General features: G+C 48.8%; 1 protein-coding gene across 1 annotated transcript in view; it reads right to left on the bottom strand.

Moving 5' to 3' along the window:
• Nucleotides 1-12758, bottom strand: part of LOC125462986 (myosin-7B-like) — a 121302-nt gene that overhangs the window by 93101 nt on the left and 15443 nt on the right. The window contains exons 5-11 of the mRNA XM_059640477.1: nucleotides 12456-12612; nucleotides 10138-10165; nucleotides 6986-7103; nucleotides 5950-6042; nucleotides 3377-3440; nucleotides 1412-1510; nucleotides 338-441 (exon numbers count right to left, since the gene is read on the bottom strand). Coding sequence (XP_059496460.1) covers nucleotides 338-441; nucleotides 1412-1510; nucleotides 3377-3440; nucleotides 5950-6042; nucleotides 6986-7103; nucleotides 10138-10165; nucleotides 12456-12612 — 663 coding nt within the window. The remainder of the gene's footprint in view (nucleotides 1-337; nucleotides 442-1411; nucleotides 1511-3376; nucleotides 3441-5949; nucleotides 6043-6985; nucleotides 7104-10137; nucleotides 10166-12455; nucleotides 12613-12758) is intronic.

A 12758-nucleotide genomic window follows, 5' to 3' on the forward strand; every position in this document is an offset into this window, starting at 1 on the left:
CAGAGGCTTTTTCCTAGGGTGGGGGAGGCTATAACGAGGGGGGCATAGTTTTAAAGTGAGTGGAGGGGAGACGTCAGAGGTAGGTTCTTTACTCAGAGAGTGGTAGGGGGGTGGAATGCATTGCCGGAGAGGGTAGTGGAGTTGGCCTCATTAGGGGCATTTAAGCGGCTATTAGATAGGCATATGGATGATAGTATAAGGTAGGGGTGGAGGTTAGATAGACCTTAGGTTTAGGGTAAAAGCACAGCACAATGTCGTGGGCCGAAGGGCCTGTAGTGTGGTATTCTGCAACACCATTTCTAAAGGGAGGGTGACATATGGGATTTAAACCACTCACATCAGTTGCCATTAGCTCAGCACCATCATCAAGCATGTCCACAGTCACAACTCCTTGTGAGCAGCAGTGGTACTCATGGGGATTGGTAGACACCATCAGGATATCTGAAATGAGAAGGTGCACTCAGTTTGATTCTGGAGATGATAAACTAACCCTTGTTCAGGCTCGTAGTAACTCGGTGTGGATGGGATCAAAGGTTATGGCGGGAAAAGCCCGATCAGCCATGATGGTTAAGAATGGTGGAGCAGGCTTGAAGGGCCGAGTGGCCTCCCTGGCTCCAATCTTCTATGTTTCTTTGTAACCCTTGAGCCATGAGGCATTTTGACCCGAGGCAGTATCTGGTGAAGCCCAGTGCGCGGGAATGCTGCGCTTAATACGCTGTGTGTCTCACAAAAGTTGACATTGAGTCAAAGAGAGGGGAATTGGGTTTGGGTCGACAGAAGGGGTTTAAGCAGCACCTCGGAGGAGCAGCAAGCTGGTGAGGTGATCCATGATGATCGTAGGGTCCAGATTAATGAGGACATGGAGCCCAGTAGTGTACATGAAGGGACTGGGAGATGAGGGAGACAGGGCTTTCTTTCTATATTCATTCATGGGGATGAGGGTATCGCTGACCAGGCAGCATTTATTGCCCATCCCTAATTGCCCAGGGGGCAGTCAGGAGTCAACCACATTGCTGCGAGCCTGGAGACACACTATAGACCTGGAAAGGATGGTAGTCTCCTTCCCTAAAGGACAGTAGTGAACCAGATGGGTTTTTCCCAACAACTGACATTGGATTCATGGTCATCACTAGACTCTTAAATCCAAACATTTTATCAAATTCAAATTCCACCATCTGCTGTGGTGAGATTCAAACCCGGGTCCCCAGAACGCTCTCTGGGTTTTGAGATTAACAGTCCAGCGATAATACCACTCGGCCATCACCTTTCCCTGTTGTAGGGCTGGAGGAGGTTACAGACGTCAGGACGGGTCATGGTCACGGCAGCATTGAATATGAAGCTCCTGTTTTCCTGAAAATATCTGGTTTCCACACCATAAAACTACTGATCTCTCTCTAATGCTGCCCCTCACCCTGAAGTTCCTTTTTCTTGCCGGACAGGATCTGGTAATAAATGTGATAACTCCGTTCACCAGGCTGTTGGAATACAACGCGCGATTTTTCCAGCAAGTCTGAACAGAGAAAGAAACACAGATTAATACCTTGGCAGAAATCGATCACCACACTTTAACACGCTACAACAGGGATTCAGAGCCCTCCCTGTTCATGAATAAACTCCCTCCCCTCTGTCCGTCACTTCACTCTCACACTGTCCCTCTCCTCTGTCCCTCATTTCATTCTCACACTCTCACTCTCCTTAATCCCTCACTTCACTCACACTCTGTCCCTCACTTCATTCTCACACTCTCTCTCTCCTCTGTCCCTCACTTCACTCTCATACTCTGTCTCTCCTCAGCCCCTCACTTCATTCTCACACTCTCACTCAATCCCTCACATCACTGTCACACTGTCCCTCACTTCATTCTCATACTCTCTCTCTCCTCTGTCCCTCACTTCACTCTCATACTCTGTCTCTCCTCAGCCCCTCACTTCATTCTCACACTCTCACTCAATCCCTCACATCACTGTCACACTGTCCCTCACTTTATTCTCACACTCTCACTCTCCTCATTCCCTCACATCACTGTCACACTGTCCCTCACTTCATTCTCACACACTCTCTCTCCTCAGTCCCTCACTTCATTCTCACACTCTCTCCTCAGTCCCTCACTTCATTCTCACACTCTCTCCTCAGTCCCTCACTTCATTCTCACATTCTCTCCCTCCTCAATCCCTCACTTCACTCTCATACTCTCTCTCCTCTGCCTCCCATTTAGAGTTGCTACGATGAACTTTTCCCGCTGAATTTATTGACATCAGTTTTCACCCATTCTCCGAAACGTCATCAGAGTTCTCATTGTGTAGGATTCCCATAATATATCCACCATTTCCTCAAACTATCTCAAACCATCCCACCTTTGGAATGTTCTTTTCTATTTCATGGCAAATCTAACAAGCCCGTTTGGTCTGAGAACTCAAATTCATCAGCTTTCCTCCTACGTAAACTTTTAGACAAGTTCCGAATGAGTTGCAGTTTCTGTTTAGGTTCCAAATGTAGAAACTACATTCCAATCCCATGACCACTCCCATTGAGAAGGACAAGGGCAGTAGATACATGGGAACACAGCTCCCTGTGCAAGGTCCCCTCCAAGCCACTCACCGTCCTGACTTGGAAATATATCAGGAGTCACACGTTACTAAGTTATAGTCCAGCAGGGCTATTGAAATCACAAGCTGTTGGCCTGCTGCTGCTTTGTCAGGTTAGCTACTTCACCTGATAGAGGAGCAGCGCTCCGAAAGCTTGTGATTTCTAATAATCCTGTTGGACTATAACCTGGTATTGCGTGGCCGCTGAATTTGTCCAGCCCAGTCCAACACCAGCACCTCCAAATCGTGGAAATGTATCGCCGTTCCTTCAGTGACACTGGGCCAAAATCCTGGACATTCCCCTCTAAAGGTATTGGAGATGAAGCTATAGTATGTGGATGGCACAGTGGCTCACAAACATGGGTTCGATTCCCCCCTCGGGTGACTGTCAGTGTGGAGTTAGCACAGTCTCCCTGTGTCTGCATGGATTTCCTCCGGGTGCTCCGGTTTCCTCCCACAGCCCAAAGATGCGCAGGTTAGGGTGGATTGGCCATGCTTTATTGCCCGTAGTGTTCAGGGGTGTGCAGGCCAGATGGGTTAGCCATGGAGAAATGCTGGGTTACAGGGATATGCTGGGTCTGGGAGTGATGTTCTTCAGTGGGTTTGTTTGGACTCAATGGGCCTAGACTATAGGGATTCTATGATTCTGTGACTGTGGCATACCAACAGGGCAGCTCATGAACACCTTCCCAAGGGGGGTAATTAGGGACAGGCGATAAGAGCTAGCTCAGCCAGGGACACCCACACTACATCCGAACAAAACCCCAAGGCAGATCATTGAGTGTACGTACAGGTATCGATGTCAGCAGAAGACAGCTTGCCTGTGTGTCCAAAATGGATCCGTATGTATTTGCCCTGAAACCAAAGCAGATATTTGAAAGTAGGTTTGGCTGTTCCTCAAGATAAGCAAAATAGGATGATGTAAAGATGCTGTTTCAGAAATAGTCGAAACTGCAGATGCTGGAGAATCCGAAATAACAAGGTGTAGAGCAGGATGAGCACAGCAGGCCAAGCAGCATCAGAGGAGCAGGAAGGCTGAAGTTTCGGGCCTAGACCCTTCTTCAGAAATGATCATTTCAACCGCTTCAACTTGCCTGGTTACCTTTGGAGTATCACATGTATGAATTCTGGTTGTCCCTCTGTTCCTGTACTCCCCCTAAAGTACCATTGTATTGACCCTCAAGAAGGGCCTAGGCCCAAAACGTCAGCCTTCCTGCTCCTCTGATGCTGCTTGGCCTGCTGTGTTCATCCAGCTCTACACCTTGTTATCCCTGATGTTAAGATGCAGTGAGCTAATGAAGCTGCTGAGCATTCTGTCTCTGTGCCCAGCACGCCCAGGCTAGCGGGCTAAGACTCTGCACAGGGACAGGAAGTGGCTGTTCAATCCCGTAAATCTCATCCTTCCTTCAATTCGGTCGTGGCTGATCTGCAACTCAACCCCAGCCCACCTCCCTTGGTGGGGTTTGTAGCTTTAGTGCAGACAGAGATGCTGGTAACATTTGAGATAACAAGGTGTAGAGCTGGATGAACACAGCAGGCCAAGCAGCATCAGAGGAGCAGGAAAGCTGACATTTCGGGCCTCGACCCTTCTTCAGAACATTTGATTACTTGCCCACAGGCCCAGCTAACTAGTCTGCTCAAATCACACCACCAAGGGGATTTAAATTTAGGCCTTAAATTTGGAACATAAAGCTAGTCTCAATACTGGTCTCCTTGACGTCTATTACAGATTGTTGCGTAGAATTCCTCGTGGTAGATGAAAAGCCCGTAGCGAGGGGGAATTGTCCTCACCTGACTGCAGACCCACAGCTGACTCGTGGCTGACCCGTAACTGCGCTCTGAAATGGCTCAGAAACTCACTCATTTCAGGCGCATTTGGGGAACAGCATACAAATGCTGGCCTTGTCAACGATGCCATCCCATAAAAGAACTTTTGAGATTACACAATGTGGGAGCAGAAGTAGGCCATTCAGCCCATCAAGTCTGACCTGTCTTTCAATGGGATCATAGCAGATCTGATAATCCTCAATTCCACATTCCTGCCTTTCCCTCACGACACTTGATTCTTTCACTGATTAAAGATCTGTCTATCACAGACACGAACATTCTTCATGACACAGCCTCAATATCCCTCCACGCTAAATAGATTCACTACCGAGAGAGAAATTCCTCCTCCGATTGGTCTAAATCAGAGATAATGTCCCCTAGTCCTAGGGTCTCCTACAAGAGAGAAGCAAGCATTCCACTCACACACTCTCTATCCAGAACCTATGGAATACAAAGAGCAAACAGAATAACAAACAAAGGACAATACAGCACAGGAACAGGCCCTTCGGCCCCTCCAACCCTGCACCAACACGTTTTGCCCTTCCACACTAAAACTGTCTTCACTTACAGGATCCATATCCCTCCATTTCTTTCCTCTTCATGTAAATGTCCAGGTGTTTCTTGAATGATGCTGTTCTGTCTGCATCCACCACCTCCTCTGGCAACGTGTTCCAGGCACTCACCACCCTTTGTGTGAAAAACCACCCCCACACATCTCTTTTAAACATGCCCCCTCGCACCTTGAACCTGTGTCGCCTAGTAATTGACCCCTACCCCCTGGGAAAAGCCTCATATTTTCCACTGTGTCCATGCCATTCACAATCTTATAAACTTCCAACAGGTTGCCCCTCACCCTCTTGCATTTCAGTGAAAACAAACCCGGTCTATCCAACGTTTTTTCATTGCTAATGTCCCCCACACCAGGCATCATTTTCTACACCCTCCCCAAAGCATCCACATTCTTCTGGTAGCATGGTGACCAGAACAGTGCACAATATTCCAAGTGGGGCCTAACTAACGTTCAGTAAAGCTGTAGCATAACTTGTACCTATACTCAATGCCCCTCCCAATGAAAGCAATCATGCCATTAGCCTCGTTTACTACCCTATCTATCTGCACTACCACCTTCAGTGATCTGTGGACCTGTACACCCAGATCCCTCTGCATATCAATGCTCCTAAAGGCTCCACCATTCACTGTATAATTTCCACCTGCACTTGACCTTACAAAATGCATCTTCTCTCAAACTTCTGAACTGCGATGCGCACTGGCCCAATCCACTCAACCTCTCCTTGTAAGATAGTTGCTTCATACCTGGTTTTAGCCTAGTGAAGTCCAATGCTAGTACATCTTTGCTTAGGTCAGAGCCCAGAGCACCGCAGAGGGTGGTGTGGGAATGGAACGACTGTTTCAAACTCAGTTGGAGAGCAGGAGGAACCATGTTTGGCCACATGCTGAAACCTCAGGCAGAAACACATGTTTTGGCAAGCTTACGGCGAGGAGAGAGAAACATCAAAGGGAGAATGTTTCCACTCACAAATCTAGAAGAGTTGTCATTCCGAACAGTCTTCGCATTTCCAAACGCTTCCATAGCTGGATTAGCCTCAATGATCTGATCTTCAAGGGAGCCCTGTGTGATTCACAAGCGGTAAATACTGAGATTGCAAAATGTAAAATGATATGGGCCTTCTCTTTAGCTCGCCTGGCACAATTTACCATATCTTTGATCGAACCAACATTTATACTTAAACCTATGTTGCCATGTCATCTCGACAGCACGGAAAGAGGCCAGCTGGCCCAGTCTTGTCTGTGCTAGCTCTTTGTAATATCTAGTGCACGTTATGCAGTGCCACATCCCACTCTTACATTGTGATCAGAGGTAACGGGAACTGCAGATGCTGGAGAATCCGAGATAACAAAGTATGGAGCTGGAGCAACTCAGCAGGCCAAGCAGCATCTTAGGAGCTCCTAAGATGCTGCTTGGCTGGCTGTGTTCAATGAGGACAGGTTCTCCCTGTCTCCTCATAGAGTTACAGCAATGAACACTCATGGTTTTGACCAAAACTCCTCCCAATCTCCACGAGCAAAGGTCAGGTATCCTGGAATAGCCCTTGCCCAACAACTGCATGAGTGGGAAGGGGGGGATTTGGAGGATCTGTTGGTAGCTGGAAATCCCTTGATGATGCTGGGAAAGGGGATGGTCAGAGTCGAGGCAGGGAGGAACTGTGATGGTTTTTCTGAACGGTTGATTGTGAGGGAGCTCTATCCGATCAGTCTGACCCACAAGCTGTAAGTTTCAGGACCCTACATCCACAGAGAAACATTAAACATGGCAACAACGCATTGTCCCAAACAGGGTTCACATGCTAAGGGATACATGATAAACTTAGATCAGAGCCAGCCATTTCCAGACCCTGATTGTTTTCTGTTATCTTCTTTCAAGTGAACACTTTCATAATCAAGGAGGTAAGGTGACCCCCTCACCCCTTTCCGTTCCCAATAGCGGATAATCTTTCTCCTACTCTGGTTGATCATTGAAGTGCCATTCCCTGGTGTTTTTGTATCAGGGTCACGGGCAGGGCTGGCCTGCTTACCGTCTTCTTCATCGCAGGCTCTCCTTGGGCAGCAATTATCGCAAAGTACTGAATCACTCTCTTGGTGTTCACTGTTTTCCCAGCTCCAGACTCGCCCCTGTGCAGCGATAAGCAGATCCAAATCAACAGATTCAAACATTGTTCCCCCACACAGACTCCATCCCCACCACAGAGCCCACCCCCCACACAGAGTCCATCCCCCTCCCGACAGACTCCATCCCCACCACAGAGCCCACCCCCCACACAGAGTCCATCCCCCTCCCGACAGACTCCATCCCCACCACAGAGTCCATCCCCCACTCCCGACAGACTCCATCCTCACCACTGAGCCCACCCCCCACACAGAGTCCATCCCCCCCTCCCGACAGACTCCATCCCCACCACAGTGCCCACCCCCCACACAGAGTCCATCCCCCCTCCCGACAGACTCCATCCTCACCACAGAGCCCACCCCCCACACAGAGTCCAACCCCGCCTCCCGACAGACTCCATCCCTACTACAGTGCCCACCCCCCACACAGAGCCCACCCCCCACACAGAGTCCATCCCCCTCCTGACAGACTCCATCCCCACCACAGAGCCCACCCCCACACAGAGTCCATACCCCTCCCGACGTACTCCATCCCCACCACCGAGCCCACCCCCCACACAGAATCCATCCCCCCTCACGACAGACTCCATCCCCACCACAGAGCCCACCCCCCACCACAGAATCCATCCCCCCCGACAGACACCATCCCCACCACAGAGCCCACCCCCCCACACAGAGTCCATATCCCCCCCGGCAGACTCCATCCCCACCACAGAGCCCATCCCCACCACAGAGCCCACCCCCCACACAGAGTCCATCCCCCCCACACGGAGTCTATCACCCCACAGAGCCAATCCCCCGCACCAAGCCCATCCCCCCCCCACACTGAGTCCATTAACTAAGAATCCATCCCCCCGCACAGAGCACATCGCCCACACAGGATCCATTGCCCAAACAGAGCCCACCCCAACACACAGAACCCATTCCCACACAGGCCCATCCCCACACAGAGGCCTCGCCAACACACAGGGCCCATTCCCACACAGAGCCCACGCCAACACACAGGGCCCATTCCCATGCAGTCCATCCCCACACGGAGTCCATCGCCACACAGAGTCCATCCACCACAGAGTCCGTTGCTATCGTGAATTCCTCAATTGACCACATTTCTAGGCAGCCTCTTCTTTTGCAAAATGCATTAAATCCGTGTCCTCTGGTTCCTGATTCTATTATGTATGAGAATAGCTTCTTGCTCCCATTCTGCTCATTCCTCTGATTACCTTCAAAGCCTCTCTTGGATCTCCTCTCAGCATTACCCTTCCAGGGAGAACACTCCCAGTATTTCCAATCTATCCTCATCACTGAAGTCTCTTATCCCTGGATGAATTCTGGTAAAATTCTCCTGCTTTCTTTCCACTGCCTTCACATCCTTCCCATAGTGTGACACCCAGAACCATATATACCCTGTACATCTATTAGTGAAGCCTAAAATACAGTCGGCTTTATTTACAGCTCTATCCATCTGTCCTACTACATCCAATGCATGCAACATGCATCTGGTTTCTCAGCTCCTACACATTTTTTTAGAATAGTCTCCTCTATACTCTCTTTTTTTGTACCATCTGCAACACCTCACTCTTCACTTCTCCACTGGAACTATTCCTCATAGAGAGCCCTCAGGTGGCTCAGCGGTCAGCACTGCAGCCTCACAGCACCAGGGACCTGGGTTCGATTCCAGCCTCAGGCCACTGTCTGTGTGGAATTTGCACATTCTTCCCGTGTCTGCGTGGGTTTCCTCCCACAGTCCAAAGACGTACAGGTTAGGGTGGATTGGTGAGACTAAGTTTCCCATCTCGGGTCGAGAGATGTGTAGGTCAGGTGGATTAGCCATGGGAAATGCAGGATTATAGGAATAAGGTATAGGGTGGATCTGGATGGGACGCTCTGCAGAGGACTGGTGCAGACTTGATGGGCTGAATAGCCTGCTTCCACACTGTAAGGATTCTATTCCGTGATGTCATACACATTCCTATTTTTAAAACATAGAACATTACAGCACAGGGAACAGGCCCTTAGGCCCACAATGTTATGCTGAACATGAGGCAAAAGTAAACTAATCCCTTCTGCCAGCCCTTGGCCTGTAACCCCCACCACCATTCCTTTCATATTCATGTGCTTATCTAAGGTAAAGTCCCTTAAACACCCCTTTAGTATCTGAGGAAGGGTCACCAGACCTGAAGCGTTAACTCTGTTTTCTCCTCCACAGATGCTGCCAGACCTGCTGAGCTTTTCCAGCAAACTCTGTTTGTGTTCCTTTAGTATCTGCCCCCACCACCGCCCCGGGAGCGTGTTCCAGACTCTTATCACTCTTTGTGTAAAGAACATACCCCTCACATCTCCGTTGAACTCACCCCACTCACCTTAAATACCTGTCCCCCTACTATTAGACATTTCAACTCCGGGAGAAAGATTCTAACTGTCAACACTATCCATACATCTCATAATTTTACAGACTTCTACCACTTCTCCCCTTGGTCTCTGTCGCTCCGCAGAAAACATCCTGAGTTTTTCTAGCCTCTCCTTATAGCGCATATCCTCTAATCCAGGCAGCATCCTGGTAAACCTCTTCTGCACCCTCTCCAAAGCCTCCACATACTTCCTCTAATGTGGCAACCAGGATTGAACGCAATACTCTAAGTGTGCCCTAACCAAAGCCTTATAAATCTGCAACATGAACATCCTGACTCTTGTAGCCAATTCCCCGACCAATAAGGGCACGCACGCCATACCCCACGTTTACCACCCTATCTAATACCATCCCTACCACTATTACTAGAAAGTAGGACTAGGTTTGGACCCACTTTACTGAAAAGCACTATCTGAAGATCCCTTAAAATATCACCTTTAGTCCTGGTTACCAGTCATAGATTAAGTGACATGCGTTGGTTAACACACCACAGGAAACAGGCTGCATTTACAAGAAAGCATTGGTTCTGATTTAGGTTTCTCACTGAATTCCTGGGCACTTTTCCAAACTGCAGACTCCCCCTGCATTGGGATCAAAGGAAAGGAATGCTGCAGATTTCTCAGCATTACTTACGTGATCAGCATGGACTGGTTCTCACGATCTGTAATCAAAAATAACATGGATTCAGAATTAGGGGCCTCCAATCGGGATGACGAGAGCAAAAAACGCCAAAGTTCTCGATGGCAGGAGTGGGAATACGGCAGTACAGTTACATCGACCAACATTAACGCCCTGGCATCCCAATTTCCTGAGGGAAGGTTCTCATCACTGAGGAGTTGGGGGGAGAGGGTTGATGCAGTAGGGTTAAAGCTTGTTCAGGGGTTAGAACATAGTACAGCACAGTGCAGGCCTTTCGGCCCACAATGTTGTGCCGAACCTTTACCCCAAACCTAAGGTCTATCTAACCTCCACCCCTACCTTATACTATCATCCATTTGGTTTGCTGAGGGAAGAGGGGTAGGTCAGGACTAGATGGTGGGGTGGGGGTTATATTTTGAGGGGGTGGTGGGAGCTTCCTACATTGGGCATGGGACCCCCTCCTTCACCCCGCCTCACCGCTCTCCAAGACCACCTGCTCCGGGAGACAAATGCAGTTCCCTCGCAGACTGCCCCATTACAGGGCCCTGTTTTAATTAGAACAGTCCCAGCTCCGCACTGTGCAATGTCTCACCATCTCCAGCTTTTCTGTTTCACCCTTTGGCCTTACCTGGAATTCTCCGGTCCACCAATCCGGTAAATACCACTTCCGACATCGCTGACAAAAACTGGGAACAGTTTCACCTGGATGACCCCAGACTTCAGCAGAACCAGGAACAGAGAGATTCTCATTCCTGATCAGAGGATGGTCCCAATTCCTGATTGAGGGAACACCTTCATTGCCTCAAAGAACACCACCAGTCCTCCGTTATAGAGCCCCAGTCAGTCCTGATCGGAATAACCTTCTCCATTTGGCAGCTTCAAGAGCTCAGGGGCACAGTTTCAGGAATACAGGTCAATCATTTCGGACTGCGTTGAGGAGAAATTACTTCAGTCAGATGATTGTGAATCTTTGAATTGTAACTGATCCATCAATGGATGCAGTTAAGGCTGGGGTAGAGGTATTCCTGGTCTGCCAGCACATCAAGGGGTAGGGGAATATGTTGGAAAGCAGGTTTTATAGTCCTATTCAATGATGGAGTAGGCTCAACAGATTATCACCTTAACCCCCCACTCTGATTTTTTCATGCCTTCTCAAGCCTCTCTGTCATTTTTTGTTAATAGCAGGAAGACCAGAACAGTGCATAATTATTTGAAAGTGGTCTAAGGTCACTGTTTCCACTTTTCAATGAACAATCAGCTTGGGTCTACTTAATGAGGAGTAAACCAGGGTGAGGTTGGGAAGTTGGGATCTTAAGGGTCGCCTCAGCCGGCATGGGGACTGAACCCTCGCATCATCCCACATCACAGACAACTGAGCTAACCATTTAATCTTCTCCACATGGCAATAGTTTATCAAATACACCCCTACCTGACTCCCCCAGCCGTACTTAGCATTGAAAATATGTCACTGAAAATGGGGGGCTGCCACTTGCCGATAAAAGGTACTGGGGGCAGAATCTGTCACTGGTTTTAAGGCAGAGGTAGATAGATTCTCCATTGCCAAGGGATTGGAAGATGGTAGGGGTGTAGCATTGAAATCAGATGAGCCATGAACACTGCAGCAGTCTCAAATGGCCAAATGGCTATCATGTTCCTTGTCCATTTGCTCATCGATTTAAAAGATGGCCAAGCCCGCACAAAGCTAGTAAATCCATCAGGGGAACACTACAGTGTTAATAATGCTCATCATGAACAATCCACAGTGGAAGCAGTTGTTTGCAAGATTCATGGTAGAGAGCAATGTCAAGAATAGGAAGGGGCTCATAAAGCAGATTTCGTCGTCCATTGATAAGCGGAAGATTGATATTTGATCATCTTCTCAAGGGCCGTTAGGGAATGAGTGATCAATGCCTGCCCAGCCAGTAATGCCATGAGAGAATGAGTAAATAAAATGACAAATCCTTTCACTTGTTCAAACAGAAAGATATAAAGATTGGGGGCCAAACATTGGTTCCAAGAGAGACGGACGGGAGGCTGGAAGAACACAGCAAGCCAGGCAGCATGAGAAGGGAAGGAGCAGTCAACGTTTCGGGTATAGGTGATGGTCTTTAATGGTGTGACTGGTGAGGGCCTGCCTTGTGATGTGTTTATTCCAGGTGGAAGTAAGTGGGACAGGAAGGGGCTAATGATCAGTTTGTGAGGGATGGCATTGTGGATGGGGCTAGTCCATGCACTGACCGATTGTGGCTGGAGAGTGACAGCATGAGATTATTCTACAGGGCAGGGATTTGAGTGTGTTCCCCTGTACTTACTGCTCAACATATCGAAGTAGGCGTTGTCTGCCATGCAGTATATATGCGGGGGAGCATCGCCTTTGCGTTTCCGTTTGTAGGCTGTAACCACGGGTGGCGTGTACACAGGGAGCCATTTGTAAGGGTTTACTGAGACACAGAACAACCCGGAGTACGTCTGTAAAGGAATAGATAGCTCCTGTTAATCTGCTGTTTACAGTCACTCACTGATAGGACAGGCCCTGCCTTCTCAGTTAATTCCCCACGCCATCCACTCCCCAACAGAACATAAGTGGCCAAGCTAACAAAGTGTGAAGCCTGGAT

The sequence above is a fragment of the Stegostoma tigrinum genome, chromosome 2 (assembly GCF_030684315.1).
Source record: "Stegostoma tigrinum isolate sSteTig4 chromosome 2, sSteTig4.hap1, whole genome shotgun sequence".
Classification (NCBI taxonomy): Eukaryota; Metazoa; Chordata; class Chondrichthyes; order Orectolobiformes; family Stegostomatidae; genus Stegostoma; species Stegostoma tigrinum.